The sequence below is a fragment of the Lynx canadensis genome, chromosome E2, assembly GCF_007474595.2.
Source record: "Lynx canadensis isolate LIC74 chromosome E2, mLynCan4.pri.v2, whole genome shotgun sequence".
NCBI lineage: Eukaryota > Metazoa > Chordata > Mammalia > Carnivora > Felidae > Lynx > Lynx canadensis.
This window is the reverse complement of record NC_044317.1, coordinates 42,785,699-42,812,044: the sequence shown is the minus strand read 5'-3', so window position 1 is coordinate 42,812,044 and position 26,346 is coordinate 42,785,699. Positions and strand designations below refer to the sequence as shown.

At 35.6% G+C, this 26,346-nt stretch overlaps 1 protein-coding gene across 1 annotated transcript in view; it reads right to left on the bottom strand.

Annotated features, from left to right (window-relative positions):
• Positions 1-26,346, bottom strand: part of LSM14A (LSM14A mRNA processing body assembly factor) — a 51,058-nt gene that overhangs the window by 6,680 nt on the left and 18,032 nt on the right. The window contains 11 exon segments of the mRNA XM_030297303.1: positions 1,091-1,322; positions 2,693-2,864; positions 2,969-3,151; positions 5,601-5,666; positions 5,951-6,023; positions 6,025-6,063; positions 6,065-6,102; positions 6,105-6,128; positions 11,371-11,493; positions 16,635-16,764; positions 19,658-19,821. Of these exon segments, the coding sequence (XP_030153163.1) occupies positions 1,091-1,322; positions 2,693-2,864; positions 2,969-3,151; positions 5,601-5,666; positions 5,951-6,023; positions 6,025-6,063; positions 6,065-6,102; positions 6,105-6,128; positions 11,371-11,493; positions 16,635-16,764; positions 19,658-19,821 (1,244 nt within the window).

Here is a 26,346-nt window from a genome sequence, read left to right as displayed (position 1 = left end):
GAACACTGATCCTTCAAGAAGGATCTCAACAATGTCCAGTTCAAATAATGGACAGTGAAACTCCTGCCAGTAGGTCTTTTTGTTTCCAGCTGCCCTGTGCAACTCTTAGATCTCTTTATAAGGTGATTTTGATCCCTTCTGTGATTATATAAAGTTCCTCTCTACTAAACCTAAAAATCAATAAACTAGGAAGTGACACTGACTTAATTGACAGACTCCTTTAAATAAATTAATTATATATATAAACAATACTATACAGAGCTATATAGTTTTCTAGCAGCAGTTTGCAAATACCAACATATCACAGTATTTTCAAGACCAAGGTAAAATAAGAAAACCAGGGAAAACATAGTTGAATTTTCCACAAAACTAAATTAAGGGTACTGACTCAGAAACAAACTTACAAGGCTTGAGACCCTGAAGCATCGCTTACTAGCTGACCTTGGACAAGGTATTTACTATCTGAATACCTATTTCTTCATCTGTAAAATGGCGGTAAGAATAGTACTATCTTACAGAGTTCATGTGAGGTTTAAGCGAGCTAATACACAAAAAACATTTAGAACAATGCCTAGAACATGCAAAATTCTATATAAATGTTGGCTGCTATGAATGCTTTCCACTCTGGAGTATGTGCTTCCTAGACTCTTTTGGTGTTAAAGCACACTCCATAATATGAAATAAAGGTGACATTATACAGTCTTTTTTTGGTATAATTTCTTTAGCAATCCCCCATGCCTCCAAAAAAAAAAAAAAAAAAATCCTAAGCCTATCTCTAATACATTTTTTATTTTGGGGGGAAATTTTACTATCCATGAAATCTAAAACCATGGTTCTATAATAAAAAAGACCCTTCCACCCCAATCTCATTTCTATCTTTTGCTTCCTCCAAATGGAAACAGTTAAAAAAAACTTGGGACTCATTAGCCAAGAAATTACTGCTCCTTATAATTATATAAACAACCTCATCCCCCACTGAAGAGTCAAAATGGAAGTTATACAATGTCTTAAAAATATTCACCCAATATAAAGTAAAAACATTCCAAATTTCATAAAACTGCCTGCCAACCCCAAAGCAGACAATACTTACTCTGTATTCAAAATCTGCAAACTCCCTGCCTCCACGACCTCCTCTGAATCCACCACGAAATCCTCGAGGGGTAGTGAAGGTACCACCTCTGCCACCACCACGCCCTCGGCCACCACGGAAACCAAGACCTCCTCTGCCTCTGTAACCGCCACGGCCACGGTTTGGACGAAGTGGGATTCCAAATGTTTCAGCATTTAATCTTCTTTCCTCAGCCCAGGTTGGTCTCCGTTCTCTGTTATAAGAATAAACTCTACTGTATCAGGTCGTAAGAACATTTTCCGGCAAAACTATGTGACACTAATTCCCAAATTACGGATAAGTAATTCCTAAAGATCAAATAAAAATAAGCACCTTATGTGCGCTGACAGTGTGGAGCCTGCTTGGGATTCTGTCTCTTCTCTCTGCCCCTCCCCCGTGCACTCTCAAAAATAAACATTAAAAAAATAAAAAATAAAAAACCAAGCACCTTATCTAAGTCATCACAAGCCATCCATGGCAAAATGTCCTCATGATATTCTCTTAAATTTCATGTGCAAATATGACCAGTATTAGTTTTTTCCAAATACAGTATATAAAACAAACATGGTAATAGCCCCCAATATAATGGGAATTCAAATACAGGATTGGCAACTGACTCCATTCTCCCTTTGGCCCAATGTAAGAGAGGGCAAAGCCAGGAAAGGGGACTCTGTCTCAGGAAGCTGGAAGAAGGAAGCTAAGTCCCCAAGTTCCTAGTATGCTCCTGGCCCAGTCCCCGGACCTGGTGTCTGAAGCAAGTGTTTAAATTGCTACTGATGCAGGGGTGCCTGGGTGGCTCAGTCAGTTAAGTGTCCAACTCTTGGCGTCAGCTCAGGTCATGATCTCATGGTTCGTGGGATCGAGCCCTGCATCAGGCTCTGCTCCGACAGTGTGGAACCTGCTTGGGATTCTCTCTCCCTCTCTCCGTCCCTCCTCTGCTCATGCTCGCTCTCTGTCTCACTCTCAAAATAAATAAACAACAAAAAAAATTAAATTGCTACTGCTGCTGTAGTAAATTGCTCCAGCCCAGACAATCGCAGGACTTTGATCACAACATCTCCATCCGTGTTTACACTGAAGTAGACAACTGCCACCAGGTGGCACCAAACTATAGTCAGGAGAATGAAAATGTGGCTTGGGTAGCAGAAACTCCGGAACTCGTGAGGCTGGATCTTTCAATTAACCTGACAATTTTCTGGATCCACATTTGCTGTGATATGACAAAGTTTTACTGTATCAACAAACTTCAAAGTAACATTAGTGCTTTTGGCCCTGGCTTCATTTGAACCACACTGAAGAGGAGTAAAATAAAAGGTCTTACTGAGATGTCAGATGTTAGCTTTTGGTTTAATTACCAATTTTCAAATGTGAATGCATCCCTAAACAAAAGTATATGGTTATTTCTTCTTCACAAGGAGTAATATCACTGAAAATTTTAGTATGGATTATTTTCTTCTAGCAAAATAAAACATTAAAAAATTATAGTCATTAGATATTTTTAAGTATTCATTAAAGTTTGTGAATTTCTAAGAAATCATTTCATATTTCAAGCTAAGAATATAAGAGCAGCTTAAAAGACTGTACCTATTATCATCACAAGAAATATTATCAAAGAAGGATTTGGTTTTATCATAGTAGCAATTAGGTCCAAGTGGATCTTCTTCATCTGCATTTCCTTCACTGTTTTGGGTATCAACTCCTGAGTCTCCTTTATCTTCACCATTTACAGGCTTTTCCTGCTTCTCAAGTTTATCTTCTAATGAAAAACAAGCACATACCAGAAAGTCAAGACTTCTATTAAACATCCATGATTCACAAGTCAAATCAGAACATTTTCTGAATAGAAAAACGAAAACTCACCTTTCAATTTAAGTTTATTATGAAACTCTCTGTCAATTTCCTCCTTGTTAAATTGTGCATTCGCACTTTCAAAGTCAAAGTCTTTCTCAAACTTCATTGGACCATCTCGTCGGATACCAAATCGTCCCCTGCCACCTCGATGACCCCCACGTCCTCTTCTTGGAGCTGAAGGAGCACCTGGAACTAGGTCAATAAAGAAAGAATAAGCTGGTTTAGGACAGAAACTATTATTGTAGTCAACAACAAAAATGCTTACAAGTCTCTATACACTTCACCGTACTTGTAGTTTTTATATATAAAAAAAAAGGAGTTTCACTAACACTTAATATATAGTAGGCTGAGAACCACGCACATGAAATTTATTTTTATGGGGTCCACACTCATATATGTTATTTACAGAGTGTACAACCAAACAATTTTGGAGGCTCCTGTACCAAATTACTCTAATACTCTTTGAGGGAGGGGCTTTGCTCTGCTTATAGTTTTAATTCCTACAATGTGCCAAACGTATAGTGAATTCTCAAAATTTAGGAAGTCTTCTATGAAAGGATCATAAGAATCAACATTTAGAATGAGAAAAATAAATGAACACTAATAAACACAAATTGCAAGGTAGGAGGTATTCTTTCCACATCACAGATCACAAAAGAAGCACCAGGTCTCAACCACTCCAACCACTTCCTCTTTCACCTTTCTTTTCTCCCTCTAAATGTCTTCATATTATTCAAGTCTTCTAGCACCTATTCTTTCTCTATTATGATAACAGGATTTATGAGATATGATAATGAAATACCAAAGTAGCATAAATGACAGTGAAAAGTTGAGAACCCAAATATACAACACAAGAGGAAAAGTTAAGAAAAAATAAAAGAGGAATATGGAGCAGTAATTGATGTGAGTTAACAGAAACAACACAAAGCAGTATGAATTCAATGATTATAATTATGTGAAATGTTTAATACTGACAAAGATCAGAAAGTGGCTGCACAGTAATAGGTTTGTGATCAGTGTTTGCTGAAGTTTGGCAAATTGCCCATGTTTGAGAAAACAAAACACAAAAAGCCACAGCGGCATATCCAGACACTTAGATCTAGATAAGCAGGATGTTTAAAACATTCAACTTCACTATTAAAAACACTTTGGCCACAAGCCAGGAAGTAAGTATAGCACAATCTTTCCGTGTTAAAAAAAGTTTAAGTGTAGTCTGTTTGTAAAACCATAAGAAAAACAATCTGAAAGAATATTCACTGTTCTGTTAATGAACCTTTGAGGGATGAATTTAAGGGCAGTAAAAGGTCCTTTTATTTATTACTTTATATGATTTTTAAATGATGGTAGTATGGCAATTATCTTCTTTTTTTCTTTTATTTAGATTTACTTATTTATTTTTGAGAGAGAGAACACATGAGTGGGGGAGGGACAGAGCAAGAATCCCAAGCAGACCCTGCACTGTCAGTGCAGAGCCCAGAGCCCGACGCAGGTCTCAAACTCACAAACTATGAATTTATGACCTGACCCGAAGTTGCACCGTGGCATTTATCTTATTTTGAGAGAGAAGTTCTCTCTCTTTCAAGATAAAAAAACAGTGAAATGTAGTAAATCAAACCAAAACTTCTGTATTCTATGGCACATAGCACATACAAAAATACATACAGCAACGTACAAGAGAAATACAGTATACGTTTTCTGAAGTGAAAAATCACTTTCTTCTTATTATCTAAACAAGGTAGCTAAAACTTGCCTTTTATTTTTTAATTTGGACATTTAAAATAATACTTTATCTTCTAATAATATACTTGAAAGTATTAATAAAATGAATGAATCTGGGGATAAATGTTATAGATTACAAAACAGAAGAGTACAATCATATGAAGTCAAAAATCATGAAAGAAAATTAAAGTTCTTCAACAATTATAGAAAAAAAGCTCAGGGCTTAAATAATTATATTAAGAAAGCCCCAAACCTTCAAGGTACAGATAATTTTACTCCTAACAGCATAGAAAACATTGAAAATAATTTTATAATACTAATGTGAAACTGACACAAAAATGTAAAAAAAGAATACAAAAGTACAAATGAGGAAACCATACAACAATGTAAGTATACAAATCTTACTGACAGATAAAGTCAATATACTTTAAGACAACTGCCTACCATCCAGTAGAGTTTATTCCAGAAGTATAATGGTCATTAAAAAAAAAAACTTGTAATTTAAAACAATTAGACACAAAAAAATTGAAAATATAGTACAGAGCAGTCCTATATGCTCATTACCTAGTCTCCCATCTAATGGTAAAATCTTATTTAACTATTTTACTTTACAAAAACCAGGAAACTGACCCTGGCACAATGTAATTATACTACCAATCTCACTCCGATTTCAACAGTTTTTTGTGCATACTCACTTTTTGGTGTATCTTTATAATTCTATAACATTCTGCTACATTCATACATCTGCACAACTAGTGCCCTAATCAAGATTAAGAAATGTTTTGTTTCCCCAATAAAACTCCCCAGTGCTACTCCTTCATAGTCACCAACTCAGGCTTTCATTTTTTAAAAGTAATTATGCATCAAATGTTCCTTCTAACTGAGCAGCACAGAATATGGCTTTCAGAATAAAGTAACTTACCGATTTGTCTCTTGCTATCATTTCTGAGTTGCTCATTTTCTGGTCTTGAAACTTTGTGTACTTCAGCTACAAAAGATATACAAAGTCACAAATCAGCTCAGTACACAAAATCAAACACTTCTGTAAAGTTCAAAAATGCGAAAAACAAAGAAACCCAAAACAAAAAGCAAAAAATCTATACCCCCACCACCATCACTACTTTGAGTCAAATTTGAAAGACTGAACATCTATCAAGTTCAGTTTAAACCTTCTAGGATCATTTGTATAAAGTAAATCTTTTTAATGAAAAATAAGGTGAATGGAAAATGTGGATCAGTCAATTAATGAATAGTAAATAGCTAAAGTTCTACCTCGCCTGTGCTCTTGATTCTCTATTGCTTTTTGGCTGGTAGATGGTAAAGGCCTGGTTGATACAGGGCTCCTCCCTCCCAACAGGTGCTGGAGCAGGTAAGTTGGCCGAGGCGGGTCTGTACTGCTTGTTCCATGGTTGGGCTTTTTCTCAAGGGTCTAACTGAGGGCTTGAACGACCTAAAACGTAACCAAAAGATAAGAAACTACCCTATCCTCTGGGGATTTCAAATAATCTAGACCCTCAACAAAAATGTCTACAGTTTTATTTCTACCAATTTAAATCTTTAGCACAAATTTGAATTCACCTACTTATTAGACCAGAGTTTAAACCTGGTTATCTTTAGTGGGCTGGTCACTAGGCTAGTAAAGAAACATTGAAAAAGCAAAACAAAACAAAAAAACAAAACCACCCAACGACCGACCAACCAACCAACCTTTGGAACTTTATTTGTATTTTAACTGGTGGAATAAGATTTAAGTAAGTTTTTAAAAAAGTACTTGCCTGGGCAAGATTTCTGAAGAATACTATCAAAGATCATGTGTAGGCAGTCAGATGCAGGCTTTCCCCAGTATGACAGCCACAAGATTATACTGACACCTCAGCCATTATTTCCAACGGCTGTAACCTAAGGTTTTATATCTCCATTACAATCCATTATAAGGAAGTAAAGGATTAGAAATTAGGTGGAAGTCCTCTAATACCTTAGGTAAATTATACATCAATACTCAGGCCAGCAACAGATACAAACTTCGATAATTACACAGCAGCTGTATTTCATTTCTGGCCATTGAAACATCTCTTGGAAGTTTTTGTTTAATATGGGTTTATACTTACAACTTCACATTTTTCCTTTTATGAGGTCAGAGTCTGGTCACAGTATGAACAGAAGACTGTAACATCAGATGCTCCCATCATGCTTTTTGTCCCTATAATGTTTTCTATAAATCTCTGCTCCAGGTGCCCTCATATCCCATGATATTGCACCAAAATGTTCTAAGGAAATTATGCTCATTTCATGTAAAAAAAAAAAAAATTCCAAGTATGCTGCACATGTTACTACCCACCTGTGCATATCTGCATAGGCTCCAACCACTGGTAAACTGCGGTGAGTGCTGACAATGCACTGGTTACTGTGTACCAGATGCTTCAGGGACCGTTTATTAGTAACACTTCCCAAGTTTATGGTTATCTAAAGTATGCACTCATAAATGTGTATCACCATTTCCAGCCATTAATGCCAAAGTTTACCATTAAGAGGAACAGTACAATGTTCCCACTGATTATAATGGGAAACCATGGCAGTCTGTGTAAGTTTTGGCCTGTGAGAAAACATTCTATAATCACTTACCACCTTACAAAGGGCTTTATTTACAAAACAAGTGCTAAGGTTTTTTTGAAAAGCCTATTGTTTAATTTTACAATACTAAATTAAATAATCTTATAAATATACAAGACTTGTCTCATCAAGGCTTTTGAGAAAAAAATCCTGTGACTCCCAAGTGTTACAGAACTACAAGTGATGGGGCAATCAAAGCAATCAAGTCTAGTCTTCTAGTCACAGCAATTTCGTTATCGGAGGGAAAGACACGTAATGCTGGACATACCATTAGGAATAAAATCAGAAGGTGGTTTTAGCATAGTAAAAACACACCCCTTCACCTAGCGTCACATTCTTATCAGTTCAAAGAATATTCTTGGTATTTTAATTTTGTAAAATTCAGAAGTTTTAATTGATGAAACTTAATAATGCAGAATCCCAGGCTTTCTCCATCACTGCTTTATAGAAATACATCCCTCTCTTCTAATAAATATGTACTTGAAAAAAATCTTAAAATACATTAATCTATTTAAAATTTATTTTCTAAGCATGCAAGAAAGAATCTAGATTTATTTCTCCCAAATGATCAGGCAGTTGTCTCTCCCAACATCACTTACTGGACAGCCAGTTTTCCTCTACTAATTAAAAAATATCTTTATCATATATTAATCACTTATTTATATTTAGAACAGTATCTTTTTTTTAAAATGTTAATTCCTTTTTTTTTTTTTTTTTTTGAGGAAGAGAGACAGAGCATGAGTGGGGAGGGACAGGGACAGAGAAGAGCGGGAGACACAGAATCTGAAGCAGGCTCTAGGCTCTGAACTGTCAGCACAGAGCCCGACACAGGGCTCGAACCCATGAACCATAAGATCATGACCTGAGCCGAAGTCGGACGTCCAACTGCCTGAGCCACCCAGGTGCCCCAATATTTGGAACTATTTCTGACTTTTATTCCTGCATTGCTTTATTTTAGGTGTACTATTATCAATTAGGTAAGCCATGTCATTACTTTTATTCTAAAATATGTCTAAATTATACTTCCATGTTTATTTTTAAGACTGTGTATGTTTTATTAAGTTCTCCTACTATTTTATTTAGATTTATTAGAAGTATCATAAATTTAATTATATGAGACATAAAGTCTTTCTAATACTACATCTTTCTATCTAGGAACAAGATCTGTTTCTTCGATTATATGTACATTTATATTTTCTACAGAAATTGGCCATATTATATGTATTTTATATATAATTTTTATTTCTCATTATTGTGAACACCTTTTATCTCCATTACATAATCAGTGGTAGGTTTTAGGACCACTGTTGGTTTTTCACATGTCTGACTTACAGCTGACCTCGGAATTAGTCCTTTATTAGTTCTAGGTTTTTCAGTGAATTCTCAATTCCAGTACAAGTCACAGCACTGTCAAATAATACTAATTCTAATCATTTATGCTTATTTCTTTTTCATGTGTTCCTGATTTGGCTAAAGCTTCCAGAACAATGCTGAGTAGCAGTGGTAACAGGCTTCCTTATTTATGATTTTAATAAATGCTTCAATATTAAGGTTAATGTTCGCTATTAAGGCATTTAACAACTAAGCACACTATGTGTTAGGCACTATGCTAAAGGCACTGCACACGTTTTAAGAAATGTAATTCTCACGATAAATGTTAGTTACCAAGGAAGTCCATTTTAATTTTTTTTACACTTTATTTCTGACAGAAAGAGTGAATGGGGGAGAGACACAGAGAGAGAAAGAGAGAGAGAGAGAGAGAGAGAGAGAGAGAGAGAGAGAGAGAGAATCCCAAACAGGCTCTGCACTGTCACTGTGGGAGCCTGAAGTGGGGATCAAATCCACAAACTGAGATCATGATATGAGTTGAAATCAAAAGCCAGATGCTTAATGTCTGAGCCACGCAGGTGCCCATTTTAAATTTTTTAAAAAGATTTTATTTTTAAGTAATTAATGTCTACACCCCATGGGGGCTTGAATTCACAATCCGGAGATCAAGAGTTGCATCTTCTACTGACTGACGCAGCCACGTGCCCCCTAAAGTCCCATTTTAATAGTTAGAAAACTAATGCTTAAAAACATGAAGTATTTTATCTAAGAAGAATTCTTAAAAAACAACCATTTTAGCTACAGATAAAAATAGAAACAGAATCTTGGGACCACCAAAGATTATAAGACTGGCTGGTGGCAAAACAGATTAAATGGGAATGCAAGCTGGTGCAGCCACTCTGGAAAACAGTATGGAGGTTCCTCAAAAACTAAAAATAGAACTACCCTATGACCCCAGCAATTGCACTACTAGGCATTTATCCACAGGATACAGGTGTGCTGTTTCGAAGGGACACGTGCACCCCCATGTTTATAGCAGCACTATCAACAATAGACAAAGTATGGAAAGAGCCCAAAGGTCCATCGATGGATGAATGGATAAGGAAGATGTGGTATATATATACAATGAAGTATTGCTCGGCAATCAAAAAGAAGGAAATCTTGCCATTTGCAACTACGTGGATGGAACTGGAGGGTATTATGCTAAGTGAAATTAGTCAGAGAAAGACAAAAATCATATGACTTCACTCATATGAGGACTTTAAGAGACAAAACAGATGAACATAAGGGAAGGGAAACAAAAATAATATAAAAAACAGGGAGGGGGACAAAACAGAAGAGACTCATAAATATGGAGAACAAACTGAGGGTTACTGGAAGGGTTGTGGGAGGGGGGATGGGCTAAATGGGTAAGGGGCACTAAGGAATCTACTCCTGAAATCACTGTTGCACTATATGCTAATTTGGATGTAAATTAAAAAAAATAAAAAGCAAATAAAAAAAGATAATTAAAAAAAAGAAAAAGATTAAAAAAAAAAAAGATCTTTTAAGAAGCTAATTAGAATGCACATCCCCAAACTCCAAGGAGTCTAATACAGCAGTTTTCAGGATCTACATATACTTTTTAAAGTTATTCTTTTCTTTCTCTTTTTTTTTCAGGATCTACATTTTTTTAAGTTTTTAAAATTTATTTATTTAGAGAGAGAGCGAGCGAGCGAGTGCATGCAAATGTGGGCAGAGGAGGGGTATGAGAGAGAGACAGAGAATCTCAAGCAGGCTTCATGCTATCAGTGCAGAGCCCAGCAGGGGGCCACCCAGGCGTCCCTTAGCATCTACATCTTCAAGAAGCACTCCAGGGGTGCCTGGGTGGCTCTGTCGTTGTCCGTTAGGTGTCCGACTTCAGCTCAGGTCATGATCTCGCGATATATGGGTTCAAGCCCCACATCAGGATCTGTGCTGACAGCTCAAAGCTTGGAGCCTGCTTTAGATTCTGTGTTTCCCCTTCTCTCTGCCCCTCCCCTACTCGTGCTGTCTCACTAGGTCTCTCAAAAATAAATAAATTTATTAAAAAAAAAAAAAAAAAAGCACCCCAGATGATTTGGTTGTGTGTGGTCTACACTGAGAACCACTGCTTTAGATCCTGTGAGGATGCTAAGAAAGACCCAACAGCATAAAGCAAAGCTTGCCTTTTTTTTTTTTAAGGTATTTCTTTTTGTTGTTGTTAATGTTTATTATTTTTGAGAGAGTGCAAGCGGGGAAGGGGTAAAGAGAGAGAGGGGGACAGAGGATCCTAAGCAGGCTCTGTAGTGACAGCAGAGAGCCTGACACAGGGCTCGAACTCACGAACTGCGAGATCATGACCTGAGCCAAAGTCATATGTTCAACTGACTGAGGCAACCCAGGCTTCCCTTAGCTGCTATTTCAAATTCATTAAGAATAGTTCATCTTCAATGGTGAGTCCGGGACTAATTTGATATATTTATATATATACAAGTTATATAATTGCCTTGCAAAAAAAAGTGTCAAATTTAGAGAGTGTTCACTGGTTCATAGTTTTATGATCTAGGAATTGTAGAGTATAAATGGTGGATGCCATTCAATATACACCTATTGCAAGAGCAAGCAGGAGAAAAATTAAAAAAAAAAAAATTACACATGTGATTTGCAAGCTGCAAAAGCTCTTACATTCAGAGAAACAAAAACCACTATAGATGTTAGGAATGGAAACATGAAGAAAAAAAACCCCAGCTTACCTTGAGATAACTGTGTTTTTAGAGATCTTGTATCCTGTGTAAAGGCAGAACCAACTGCACTACTTTGGGATAGGGTACCACTGTTTGATGTTTCTGTTCCAAAGGATGTCAAAGAGCTTCCAGCTTTAAGAGATTTTTTTAATGACAAAAAAAAAAATGTATTAATTTAAGCTTTTCAATTATATAAGGCAATATTCCATTTTAATGATGATAACTGTTGCCACCCTTCCCCTTTTGGAACACTTGTGCAAATTAATAATCGTGAAAAATTAATGGAAGTGCATCAACAATAATTTGAGAAATCTTTCACACTATATGAAAAAAGCAAGCCAACACATACATACTCCAGCATCCTTGGATGCAAACAATTTTTATTTTTATTTTTAAAGTTTTATTTTAAGAGAGAGAGTGTGAGCAGGGGAGGGACAGAGAGAAGGAGAGAGAATCTCAGGTAGGCTCCCCATTGCCAGTGCAGAGCCTGACACAGGACTTGAACTCACAAACCACGAGATCATGACATGAGCTGAAACCAAGAGTGGGACACTCAACCAACTCAAGCCACACAGGCGCCCCCAAACAATTTTTGTAACAGCAGCACTGTCCTAGGCAGTTACATGTATGGGACAGCAAGGACCCATGTCAGACAGAGAAGTAGCAGGAAAAGGCACATTCTACACCAATATTAAGATTTAATTACTTTAACACCAAGTATCTGCACAAATAGCCAAACGGGCAGTCAGGTCTATGAAGAGCTTGTCCAGCATTTCTAAGGCAACAGCCAGTTGGCTCCTGATTTTAATGCTTCCCCCCAGGATGGCACTGAGGGGCTGCATTCTGCCTAAAGCAACCACAAAAGGTTCTGCTTTTGTGATGTGAATAACAAATCCCTAGAAAGAACCCAAATTCTTTGCTATACAAGGTTATGTCAATCTTTAAGTTTCTACAGCACTTGTGGATCATTTACTTTTCACATGCTATGTTCTCTTCTGGTAGTGCCCCTATCTGTCTGATATTAATTTGTCTAACATAGTTTGTTATTAGTGTTTGTATGGTACATCATGCTGTTTCTTATTCTTTTAACCTCTTTCAGGGTATTTCTTATAGACATCATATAGTTGGATCCTTGCTTTTTTTTTTTAAATTCATTTTGAGCCTCTGCTGCTTTTAACTGGAATGTTTAATTCCTTTCACTTTACTGAAGTGGATCCTTAACAATCCTTACTTAGCCTGTCAGTCCCAATGTATGAAATAGCCTCCTGGCTTTATGCTCACTATAAAGTTCATAAGCATGCCTTCTAATGTTCATCAAACTCAGTGATTAAAAATTAATCTGTACGAAACACTGGAGACATAAGAGAATCATTGTCTAATATGGTTTGACTACTTAACCAGCTAAAATGTATCCATTTGTCTGTCTCTTCAGCCAGTACCCCTCCATCCTCTCCACAAAGGTACTGTGAGACTTAGCTTGCCATGGCTGTTCTGCTGCTTCCTTTATCGTGGGATCATTATTTTTTCCTAAGGATCCACTCATTAAAGTGAATAAAGACTGAAAATCTTTGCACATAAGAATTACTTTAGCATCAGTTTAAAAAAAAGAGTGCTTTAATTCTGTCTGGTGCATCACCCCTTTCAATGTATGTTTCCCACTATCTTATAAAGATAGTATATATATACTCAGACTTTTGGGTTTTTGCCAAATTGATAGTGAGAAACGATGCCTCAGTGCAGATTTAATTTTTGTGTCTATTATAAGCAAAATTTAAGCATTTTTCCATGTTTAGGGGACATTCGTATTCCTTTTTGAAAAAGGCAAAGTAGTTCCTAACACCTGCCTCTTTTTCTGTAGGGTTGTAGGTCCTCATTTCTGGAAGCCCTATAGATGTTATGGATATTAATTCTTCATGATATAAATTCCAAATAAAACTGTAAAGACTATAATATATAAAAATTAAAAAGGAAAAATTTTCGCCAAAATAGCAATAGTGTTTTCCTGATTTATTTAAACCTTTTTTTTTTTTTTAAAGTAGGCTTCATGCCCAGTGCGGAGCCTAACGTGAGGCTTGAACTCATGACCCTGAGATCAAGACCTAGGCTGAAATCAATAGTCCAATAATTAACTGACTGAACCACCTAGGCATCCCTAACCTTCCTTTTTAAGTCAGAATACTGTACTATATTCTGACAATAAGCTGGAGAAAAGAAAATGTTATTAACAAAATCACATGGTAGAAAAAATACATTTAGTACTGTATTTATCAGGAAAAAACCCACGTTTAAGCGGACTTATGCAGTTCAAACCCATATTGTTCGAGGGTCAATTGCACTAGGAATTGAAAATGAAAACAAGAGGTTTAGATTAAAATGGCTTCGTTGGTGCCAACACAAACCATATCTGAGTTAATTCTTTTTCCAAAAAATGCCTGCCACCTTAATCAATGCTACAATTTTCCTCTTCCTCATTTAACAACTTCTAAATATTATTATAGCTCTCTAGCCACTCCATAAATTTTCCTACAAATACAGAAATCAAAAAATCAAAAATAATCTGCAAAAATTACTCAACTGACATAGAAAATACAAACACCCTCTACCTTTGTGACACCCAAAGAACACTGAACTTGCAACTCCCAGTAATATTAAAACTAGACAAAAGCATTTATAAGGAAGAGATATTTCACCACCACAAAATATTTCTTGGTTAGAAGACCAGGCTCTGAAGAATGGTAGAAGCAGTATTTACTATGTAACACCATGTGCTAGACCCTATTCAAATGCTTTATACATATTAAATCATACAAACATCACAGTAATGTAGGAGGTAAGTACAATAAAAATCTGTGTTGGGGCACCTGGGTGGCTCAGTCGGTTAAGTGTCCGACTTCAGCTCGGGTCACAATCTCGCGGTCCGCGAGTTCGAGCCCCACGTTGGGCTCTGGGCTGATGGCTCAGAGCCTGGAGCCTGCTTCCGATTCTGTGCCTCCCTCTCTCTCTGCCCCTCCCCCATTCATGCTCTGTCTCTCTCTGTCTCAAAAATAAATAAACGTTAAAAAAAAAAAATTAAAAAAAAAAATCTGTGTTAGCCAACTATTCAATTTAATCAAAGGAATCTCAAAAGGCTAATTTGCAACCGTCCCTTATTTAAAACCTCAGAATAGGATTCTAACAGTTATAGCTAAGAGAGTAAATCTTGATTTACCTCCTCCCTATATCATCACATAAGGAGACATTTAATTAGTTAACTATGGCAATGCCAAACTGTATGACTTGATTAAAATGGTGAGTATCAGATCTCTCCCTTACAAAGGCACGATGTCTTCCCTCTGTAATTAATAAGTTAACTCTGAGATGATACTTTAGGACCATTTTAATATTCTGCCCAGCACTGTTCACCCAATGATTTTAGCATCCACTAATAATCCTTGCTAATTAGTATACTGGAGATTACAAAAATGATGATTTTCTACATCTACCATTCCTTCTATTTATTAGCTAGCATTTTTTGGTAAAAAAAAATAAGTAAATAAAATAAAGAACTTTCATTTTATTTACTGTTGGGGTGCCTAGCTGGCTCAGTTGGAAGAGTATGCAACTCTTGATCTTGGGGTCATTAGTTCAAGCCTCATGCTGGGTGTAGAGATTACTTAAACAAACAAACAAACAAACTTAAAAAGAAAAAAGAGCAGTTTCCCCATCTTCTTTTTTCAAGGGTTCCAGTTCCTTTTAGTGGGGAACAGTATTTAGAAACCAATTTCAGGTGTATCTTGAAACTCACTAGTCTACACATATTCTCTGCCACTGGGCATCATTGCTTCTAGGCCCTTTCTATGAACAGAATCAAGAAATAACCAGTTTTAAAAAATAAGTTCACATTCATACTTCCAATTCATATTCAACACCACAGGGTTCTGCATCATCCCTATATTTCTATCTCCCTTCTCCATGGAAAGAACAGCATTTGCCAACAATATTAATATACTAGTCATTTGCCCTATCCTGTAATACATACAAAATAGTTTAAAAATTAACATCAATACCACTACCAATTACAAACCCTAAGTCAAGGTTTTTTTACATTGCTATTTATTCTTACAATATATCCCTACTACAAGTGTAAAAGTTACTTGAATTTTTTTTTTCTCTGTGGTTATATTATCAATTTGATATACACTTAGCACCAGTTGTGGATACCAGTTGTATCCATTCAACTTTAGGATTTATTTTTTCCCATCCTTTTTGATTTTGTGAAAGCCAAACATTCAACATACTTGAAATTACAACTATATAAAAAAGTATATTTATAAAAAGAAATTAACTTTAATAAAACCTGTTAACATACTGATGAGTTTTAAGATATATCTGAAACTGGATTTGTGATTCAGAGAAACAAGGTAAACTGATAAATGGTTATTTCAATTGAACGAACAAAGATTAAGGGCTAGAATTTGAGATTTAAAAAGTTATTCCTTACTGTGGGAATTTCAGTAAAGGTGTAGAGTTAAACAGCTATAAAAACAAAACAACACTGAGCTGATCTTATTATATCTAGCTTTCTCCTTACAGTGTTATGTTTCTAAAACATTGTTACAATAAACAAGCACCACACCCTCGAAACATGCTATATATGAGTATCTTTTCACATTCTGCATAATATAAATACTCCTTACTGGCATCATCATTCCCTAATAATTACAGCAATCCCTTTCTGAAAACCCAACCTGCTGGGAATAAATGGTTATTTTACTATTATTTTTATTTTTTAAAGTTTATTTATTTAATTTTAGTAATCTCCACATCCAACGTGGGGCTCGAACATACAACCCTGAGATCAAGAGTCACATATTCTTCTGACTGAGCCAGCCAGGCACCCCAGAAAAAAAATGCTTATTTTAAACGGATATAGCTTATATAAATTTAAAATAACATTCAATGAAAATTGGTACTTGGATATATGTAGGTTTAAAAACAAATGTTATTATTCTGGGCGATGACCTTCATAGAACCACTAGTCAGTCATCAAGGGCATTAAATAAAGCCTTTAAAATAATAGGTTACAGAAAGAACAACAAACAACATGTCTGCAAATTTGTGGTAAAGGCAGGTAAATTAAAAGAAAGAAAGAAAGAAAGAAAGAAAGAAAGAAAGAAAGAAAGAAAGAAAGAAAGAAAGAAAGAAAAGAAAAGAAGAGAAAAAGAAAGAAAAGAAAAGAAGAAAGAGAAAGGAAGAAAAGAAAGGAAGAAAGAAAAAGCAAAAGCACAACATACCAACACCAACAGCACCAAACTGCTGCCCCACTAATGAACTTGGACTGAACTGACTGTATGTCGACATCCTGCCAAAAGGTCCATAGGAACCCACTGACTGGAATGAAGAAGTAGATGAGCCTAGTGAAGACTGAAGAAAGACCGGGGTTATTTTTCCAGGCTCTACACAACATGTATAGAATGAAAAAATTTGAGTATTTACACTTTTAAGAAAACTTTAATTATAATTACTAGATACAAAACCAATTATAACAACTTACAACATGCATTTAATATCAAAACAGTTTAATACCCTTCTGATTTCAATATTTGCAGATAATGTGCCAATTACACTGGATGTGATTTATAAATAATTTTTTCTGCAATAAACTCCTACTTTGAGTTAAGAGTTTTATAGCAGATTTAGGAAAGAAAAGTTACTTGAATAAGTAACTCTGCTTGAAGAAAAAAATATGGGAAAAATTAAATTTGGTTATACTGTGTTTCAGTCTGGTGCTGACAAAAATAAGACAACTCACTTTTGATTTTGCTCATATTTTCAATCATTCGAGATGCACTATTAAATTTACAGGAAAGAGATGAAGAAACAAACTATCTCACATAAGACCATTTACATTTTTAAATATATTTATCATTACATTAAAGGTCATTTTCTAAAAACTTTAACTTACTAAACCTAAAGTAATTATAATATGTAAGTATGCATGCTATACACTAATTTATCTTAATATATAAAATATCTCATAATACAAATATGAAGTGTACTAATAATGACCAAAAGAATATAAGCTCACTGATGGCAGGACTTTGTGTGTTTACTGCTACTATGAGGAACATGGCAGGTACTCACTAAATACTACTGAATATTTCAATCAAAAGATCAAAAGTGAAAATTTATGGTGGCTGGAAGAAATTCAACACCAGTTTAACTTCTGTTCTTTTGGTTCTTCTTATTCCATAAAGCTGATTACTTAAGTAACTATTTCCCTGGAGAATTATCAGAAGCTATATATACAAAAGACAATCAGCTAACACCACTATTTGGTGAGGGCTAGCTCTATTAAAATGTGTCTCTTCTCCCTCCATTAAAAAAAAAAATCACATTTTTGGGGTGTCTGGCTGGCTTAGTCAATAGAGTTTGTAACTCAATCTCAGGGTCATGAGTTCAAGCCCTGCACTGGGAGTGGAGCCTACTTAAAAGAAAAAAAAAATTTCTTTTAAGGATTTTCTCAGGATTCCTTCAGACTACTTCCTCAAAAGTTAAGACTTAAAAAGGAGCCGGGGGTGGAAGGGGAGATGAGAGTAGAGAATTTCTCCAGTTTATGTATATTACAAGAATAAATTTAACTATTTCTTATTAAAAAGCTTATATTCAGGGGTGCCTAGTAGCTTGGTCAATTGAACATCCGACTTTTGATTTAGGCTCAGGTCATATCCCAGGGTCATGGGACTGAGCCCTGTGTCAGGCTTCACGATGGAGCCTGCTTAACATTCTCTCAAAACAAAAACAAAAACAAAAACAAAAAAAACAGAGAGAGATTCTCTCTCTCTCTCCCCCATGCTTGCATGTGCTTTCTCTCTAAAATAAAAAAAAATTGTTTTAAAGCTTATATTCAGGAAAAATAAATACTAAATAAATGTTAAAAGGTACTTTCTCTTTTTTCCTTTTTTTTTTTTTTTTAACTAATTTCTATACCCAATGCGGGGCTTGAACCTACAACCCTGAGATCATACACCCCATCCACTGAGCAAGATAGGCACCCCTCTTTTTTTTCCATTTTAATTTTATATACCACTTACTATTTTCTTCAGAAGAGTTTATCAGGTATTTTCTTTTAATAGCTGGAAGTAAGACAAACCTTATGCAAGATAATATTTATTCTAAGAATCTGTTTTGTGGAAAACTAAGATTTTATCACGTACAGCATTAAAAAGGGGAAGTTAATTTTTAAAAATCTAAAAGTATAACCTTAAAAAAAGTCAACAAGCATATTTTAGTGCAAATGACCAAAAATTCTGACAAGAAAAAGGCTGAGAAGAAAATGGGTCCAGGAGAAAAACCTAGGGGGTCATAAACTTTTAATCAGCTATGCCCTAAAATGAAAATATTCCTATATGAAATCTGCTTCCTCTGCTGTTATAAGTAAATTCAGGCAGTTTCTATACACTTCCAATTAATATGGAAACAAGTACTGAAAGGAACAACCTTTTTAATTCATAATTTACAATCTCTTAGATATGTTACATCTATTTCTAATAAATTACAAATTTTTTTATTTATTTTACTGACAATACTTAGGGTCTTCTTTTTTCATACCTTTTTAGAAGTATACATAAAATCCTTTTATGTTTTTGTGCTATCTTACTATATAACACTGCATGCATATTATGTAATATACATATATAAAGTACCAATGTGATTTATCACTTTTTTTCACTGAACTTAATTATCTTAACCTAAGAGTAGCCATTACCACCCTGGTTTATAATATGAACCAAATGTGAATAATATAGTGAGTGGCATGGATTCTGGATTCCAGAGCCAGACTGCTTGGTCTGTCCAAGTTGTGGCTCTATATTAATTTATTCACTTGTAAAAATGAGAAATATAAAAACAAGATTATAGTACCAAGCTCAGAGAGTATTGTGAGGATTGATTTACTGTATGTGTAGTGGTTTGAATAGTGCTTCTCATACAGTTAGACTTCAATAAATATAAGCTATTTTAACTATTGCCGAAATTAGAAAATATTTTATGATAAAAATAAATTCCTCTGCTATCGCTTACTTTATTTAGTCCCAACTTATGATCTAAAGAATAAAACCTGGGTGAAAACATTATCCAGGTATTTTAGGTATCTAGGTGACTAGGAAATGGTAAGTACACGAACATTCAACTGAGAAAATTAAAAACAAACAAACAAACAAAAAAAAAAATGCCAAAATCCAAGAGAGGTACAAGCTAAGGCTAGCCATGTACTTGCAGTTTTCTTGCACTCTAAGACAAATTTACTATCCGTTACCTGAACGATAGCTGGGTCCTGAGGCAAAGAACATTGTGGTTTTGGTGGCTCACAAACAGTGAGGTCTTTAATATCACTCCCACGGAATATGATGTATTCAAAGACTTCATCACGAGGTGGTATTGGACGATCTGTTGGTCTGTCTTCTGTACCAAAGGATCGAACTGGTGAGAAGAGAGAGGATATGAGATATATGTCTACTCATCATATTCAGGTAGTGACTGTCAGAAGTATACTCTTCCAAGTACAGTTCCAATAAACTGCTGTTCCAATACAGCAGTTCTTAAATGTCAGCTGTGAGAAAATATCTATTAATCTGTAGCTAAAGAAATTTTGTTTAAAAAAAGAGGAAAACAGAGTGGGTTTTGCCTAGAGCTCAATGTACTCAATTTAAAAAACAATCTGTATCATGAGGTCATGTTCTTCCTACATCTTTATTTATTTATATCTTTGGTGATTATGGTGAGAGGAGGTGTTAAAAATGTCCTTTCATTGTTGATTTATTTTGAATGTCATCATTCAGCAACATAAAAAACTGGCAAGCCTACGTGAGATTTCTTGTTGGGAGTGGCAAGTGAAGACTTCCCTGTCCACAAAATACCAAAATGAACTTTTGGATTAAAAGAAGACAATGAAGGGAACATCTATCCTGGTGAGTAGTAGGTCCTCTAGAAGCCAAGCCAAGCGGCTGTCAGGTATTCACCCCAGGGGACAGCCTGAAATGACCTAGTTACCTAAAATATTTTTCTCATAATTAAATATGATTATTTCAACATTTAAGACAGCATGACTCAAAGTTAAACTACAGACCACCTGCACAATGGTAAGCTGGCTAAAAAGATTTCTGGAATCCTATTCAAATCCATTGAATCAGACTTTGAGGAGAGTCTAGAAATCTGTATTTTAAACCAATTCCTTAAGAGTTTCTTATGAACACTAAAGTTTCAGGTTTACTGTCTTACACCTCTGAAAATATCTGCATCCATACGTAAGTTCCAAATAAGAAAGTTTGAAAGATCATATATTATCCACTTAAAGACTAACCTAAAGGGAGTAAACGCTTTAACACTGTGCAACATTTTGAATGTATGCATTTTTCTGCAAAACTGATTCAGGGCTAGATTAAATATGAATGCTATTTCCTTTTAAATAATGACCCACCCATCCTAAAAATTCTATTACTTATGCTGCTTCCAGGAAAGATGGTGGCATAGATGTAGGCTTGCAGAAGAATATCCCTCCCTAAAATTAAAGAAAATGAAAAGTTAAAATACCCCTATTGAGAAGATCTCAAATTCATACCATAACTTTTATTAAAAAGTATCACTCAGCTACTGAATTTGTTAGTCCAAACTGGAAGGCCAGTCTGAGAATCCACATGCGTGCGGCATGCCCTGAGAAATTTTCACTGGCACCTCCATATTGGTAGATGGGGACAGAAACACTGATGTGGTAAGGGCAAAGATGCAGAATGCCCTAGTTGAAGTTCTTCTTTCCCTAATGGCCAAATAATACTTTATAAGGAGAGTAAGTGACAAGGTTCTATATTTTGTCCTGTATCCAAAAGGAAGGGTAAAGAGTTAGAAAAATCAGGATTAAGAAAATTGCATATAAATCAGTATCATCCCTAACCTCAGTAACAGCAGCACCACCACAACCACCACACAATGTATAAAGTCCCAGGCCTCAGAAGTAATAGACTAGTTCATCTGAAGCAGAGGGAGGAAAAGTTCAAAGTCTTCCTTACACAAAAATGACGGACAAGCCCCATCAGCTCTTCCAAGGCCTAACAAAACCATTCAAACTATACCCACGTAGCCATTAGACAGATGAAAAATCCATGCAGGATTAACATTTGTCCCAGGAAATAGGAGAAAATTTCAGGAACACACTGCTTTACCTTTTGAAAAAATTAAAACTCTTATGATCAAAATGATACTGAGGGGAGGCTGGGTGGCTAGGTCGGTTAAGCATCTGACTCTTGATTTTGACTCTGGTCATGATCTGTTTGTATGTTCAAGCTCCTTGTTGGGCTCTGCATTGACAGCTCAAAGCCTGCTTGGGATTCTTTCTCTCTCTCCCCCTCTCTCTCTGCTCCTCCCCTGCTCACACACACATGCTCTCTCAAAATACACAGATAAACTTAAAAAAAAAAAAGATGCTGAAAAGGTAGCATACAGAGTTAAGGAAAAAATAGATAAGACAAATATAATATAGAACATAATATAGAGTTATTAGCAGAATAATTACATCAACAGATCAAAGCAGTAAAGCCAAGTCATTAATAGAGAATAATTTTGAGAAAAAGCAAGTAAAGAAAAACTACAGCAATAAAATGGTTGGAGGTGATTATTCTTGCAGACCCAACAGTTAACTGATGCTGGTTAGAAAGACAACAAAATGAGAAAATATACTTAAATATATAACAGAAATTTCCTGAATGAAGCTCTAAATTTGATCAAAAGGTTCCACTGTATTTCCAGAAAAAGACTTAGTGCTCTATAAGCCATAGCGACTTATCCTTTGCTGTATCAAAATAAGGAACTCACAGAAAAGTGGTATCAAATAAAAGACAAGAGATGAAAAATAAATTCATTTAAGCACATAAATGTGTAGGACAATTTACTATGGTCTTAGAACAGAATGTGTTGAATAGTTGTCAAAAAAGCTACAAAGTTACATACTGACAAAATCAGTCAGGACAGTGTATCACATAGTATTCTAACAAAAATTGAAGATGAGTGGAAACAGGAAAACACAAAAGGAAATACATAAATTAATACTCTCCCTTTTTATAACAGGGACTCACTTGACAAAATTTTGGAGAAAGTTGATAAATTAATATATGTAGGCTTAAAATTGTGTTATTTGAGGTTCTAAAGGTAACCAATAATACAGTTTAAAGCTTAGGGCATATTTTCCAAAATGTGGTGTGAAGAAAATCTCTTATCATAGAGGAAAATGAAAATAGAGACCATGGAGAATGAATTGCACACAACAAGAGTATGGGAAACACGCTCTAATGATAGAAACTGATTTGATTAGATTTAATGTTTCTAACAGACAATTCTTGTACCATTATAAAGAACAAATTAAAAGACATCAGAAGGACACACATGGCTGGAAGATGATACATAACCTGGGCACTGTGAGTGGAAAGAAAGGAACGGTAAGCATAGGAAAGGTAGAATGTCACCACTACCATTCAGCTACAACACAATTCAACACATGAATTAGCTCATGTACACGTACAACTTGTAAGCAGGGGAATTATGTCAATGCACTAAGAAATCACACTGGTTCACCCCAGTTTATCCTGTTATTTAATTTTTGCACTGGAGGTAACAGCAGCTAAACACAACAAACCATGGAAGAATAGTATATGATACCCACTCACCCCAAGTTTCCTCTTGGCTCAATCTGGTTATGCAAAGAAGACTTAAAAGTGCTTATTGTATGGTTCTCCCTGATCTTTATGCACTCGTCTCCAGCAACAAGCCTGAATTCTTTATCTTCTATCAGGCTTTCAATTTTTTCTTTAAAGCTGACAACTTTATTAGGTATACGTCACCAGCATTTTTGTTAATGCTATCATTTTGATTTTTTAAAAAACTGCAGTAAGAACACATGAAATCTACCCTCTTAACAAAATTTTAAGCATACAGTACAGTATTTGCATAACAAAATGTTGTATAGTAGAGATCTAGAACTCTATCATCTTTTTTTTTAATTTTAATATTTATTTTTTATTTTTGAGAGAGAAAGAGAGAGAGCGAGTGAGCACGAGTGGGGAAGGGGCAGGGACAGAGAGGGAGACAGACTCTGAAATAGGCTCCAGGCTCTGAGCTGTCAGCACAGAGCATGACGTGGGGGCTCGAACTCAGAAACGTTGAGATCATGACCTGAGTCGAAGTCAGATGCTTAGGCCACCCAGGTGGCCCTAGAACTCTATCATCTTGCTGAACTAAAACTTTATACCCACAGAACCACGATTCTTCATTTCCCCTGCTCTTAGCCCCTGGCAACCACTATTATATGTCCTTCTGTGACCGTGGAAAACAAAGTGAAAATAGAAACAAGAAGACCAGTTTGGAATTTACCAGGCAAGTAATGGTGAACAGGAACTTAAAGAAAGGGGCCAGTCTTAAAGAGACTCAAGCTTGGGGTGCCTGGGTGACTCAGTCAGTTAAGCATCCAGCTCTTAATCTCGGCTCAGGTCTAGGTCATGATCTGCTGTGCTGCCGGCGGGGAGCTTTTGGGATTCTCTCTCTGACCCTCCCCTGCTCACACATGCTCTCTCTCAAAATAAATAAATATACTTAAAAAAAAGAGAGACTCGAACTCACCAAAATAATATGATTTGTTGAATGCAATTTCCTAGAATTCTACAACTCTGATCATTATTTTTTCCAAAATAGATAGGTATATTATTTGTAGCATTAAAAAATCAGGTAAATATATAGTAACGTTAAACATCTTATATAGGCAGATTATAAAACTGTAATTTTCAAGAGATTACAACTACCTAAAATAAAAACACAGATGCAACTGCTATAATGAAAGATGGCAAAGTAGGAAGATCCAGGATTCAGTCCCTACACCGAAACAACTATTTAGTTGGCACGTAACGTCTGAATAAACCATTTTGGAACTGTGACGTCTACTCATACACTTGTAGCATCTGTGGGAGCACCTGATGAAGAAAGAGGCTGTTAACTTGAGGTAAATTTTAGCATTTTGTGTAGTGGCTGGCTGTACCATTCATTAACTCCCAACTCCACAAAAGGCAGCTATGGGGATGGCGGCTCATGTTCCTGGTGCAGCTTTGCTAGTGATAGAGGGACAACAGGAAGCATATCCTACAAAAATTGGGGTTGTATGATTTGAAACTACCTGGCAATTCATTGAGAGACCACTGTTTCAACCCTCAAGGGCCAAAAGCACTTCCCCCATAGTGTCTTTAAAGTATTTAAAAGCAACAGATTATGCCCCTACCCCCCACCACCAACAGCAGAATATACATTATTCTCAATTGCACATGGAACATTCTTCAGGAAAGACCACATGTTAGGTCAAATTCAACTCTCAATAGATTGAAAAAAATTGAGATTTACAAAATATCTTCTCTGACCACAGTGGAATAAAGCTGGAAACAATAATAAAAAGAAAACTGGAAAGGTCACAAGTACCTGGAAATCAAATAACACACTCTTAAACAACCAACGAGTCAAAGAAATCACTAAGGAAATTAAGAAAAATTGAGACAAATGAAAAAGAAAAAACAACATGCCAAAATTAAGGGATATAAAGAATGATGAACTCAAAAGGGAAATTTATAGCTATAATCACATTAAAAAAATCTCGTATCAATTTTACATCTTAAAAATCTAGAATAAGAGCAAACTAAACCCAAATCCAGCAGAAAGAAGGAAATAAGAGAGATTAGAGCTGAGATTAAAAACACAGAACAGAAAAATAGAACTAACAAAACCAAAAGTAGGTTCCTGGAGAAGACCAACAAAATTGACAAGATTTTAGCTAGAATGACTAACGGAAAAAGGCGAGAAGATGCAAATAACTAAAATCAAAAAGGAAAGCAAGGACACTGCTACCAACCTTATGGAACTTAAAAGGCTTTAAGAAAAAACTACAATTGTATGCCAACTAACTAGAAAATCTGGATGAAATAGAAAAATCTCCAGAAATACCAAATTACCAAAACTGACTCAGGAAGGAACAGAAAATCTTAACAGACCTATATAACAAGCAAAGAGACTGGACCAGTAATCAAAAACCTCCAAAGAATTAGGACCAGATGGTTTCACTGGTGAATTTTACCAAACATTTAAAGAAGAAACAACACCAATCCTACTCAAACTCCTTCAAAAAAGAGAAAAGGGAACACTTCCTAATAGACTCTTTGAGGCCAATGTTACTCAAGTAATACTAAAGTCAGACAAAGATACCATAAGAAAACTAAAGACCAGTATCTCTTACGAATACAGATATATAAGTCCTCAACAAAATAACAGTAAAGAGAATCCAAAAGTATATTAAGAGGATTATATATCACAACCAATGGGGATTTTATTCTAAGAAGGTATGGGTAGTTGAACAACAACAACAAAAAATCCGGGGCGCTTGGGTGACTCAGTTTAAGTGTCCAACTCTTGATTTCAGCTCAGGTCACAATCTCATGGTTTGAGGGATCCAGCCCCATGTTGGGCTCCACACTGTCAGCATGGAGCCTGCTTAGGATTCTCTCTCTCCCTCTCCCTGCTCGCACACATGCTCTCTCTCTCTCTTTCAAAGTAAATAAACTTAAAAAGATCCAATGTAATACACATTAATAAATCAAAGGGGAAAAATACCCCACACGATCATTTCAATATATGCAAAAAAACCAAACCAAACCAAAACAAAACCACATGTGATAAAATTTAACACCCTTTCATGATAAAAACACTTAGCAAACAAGGAATAGAAGTTATTTCCCCAACAGGATAAATGGCATATATGAAACACCAAGAGCTAACATCATATTTACTGGTAAAAGACTGAAAACTTTCCCTTAAGATCAGAAACAAGACAAAGATGTCCACTTTCACCACTGCTATTCAATGTACTAGAAGTTCGAAACAGTACAATTAGCAAGAAAAAGAAATAAAAGGCATCCAAACTGGAGAAGA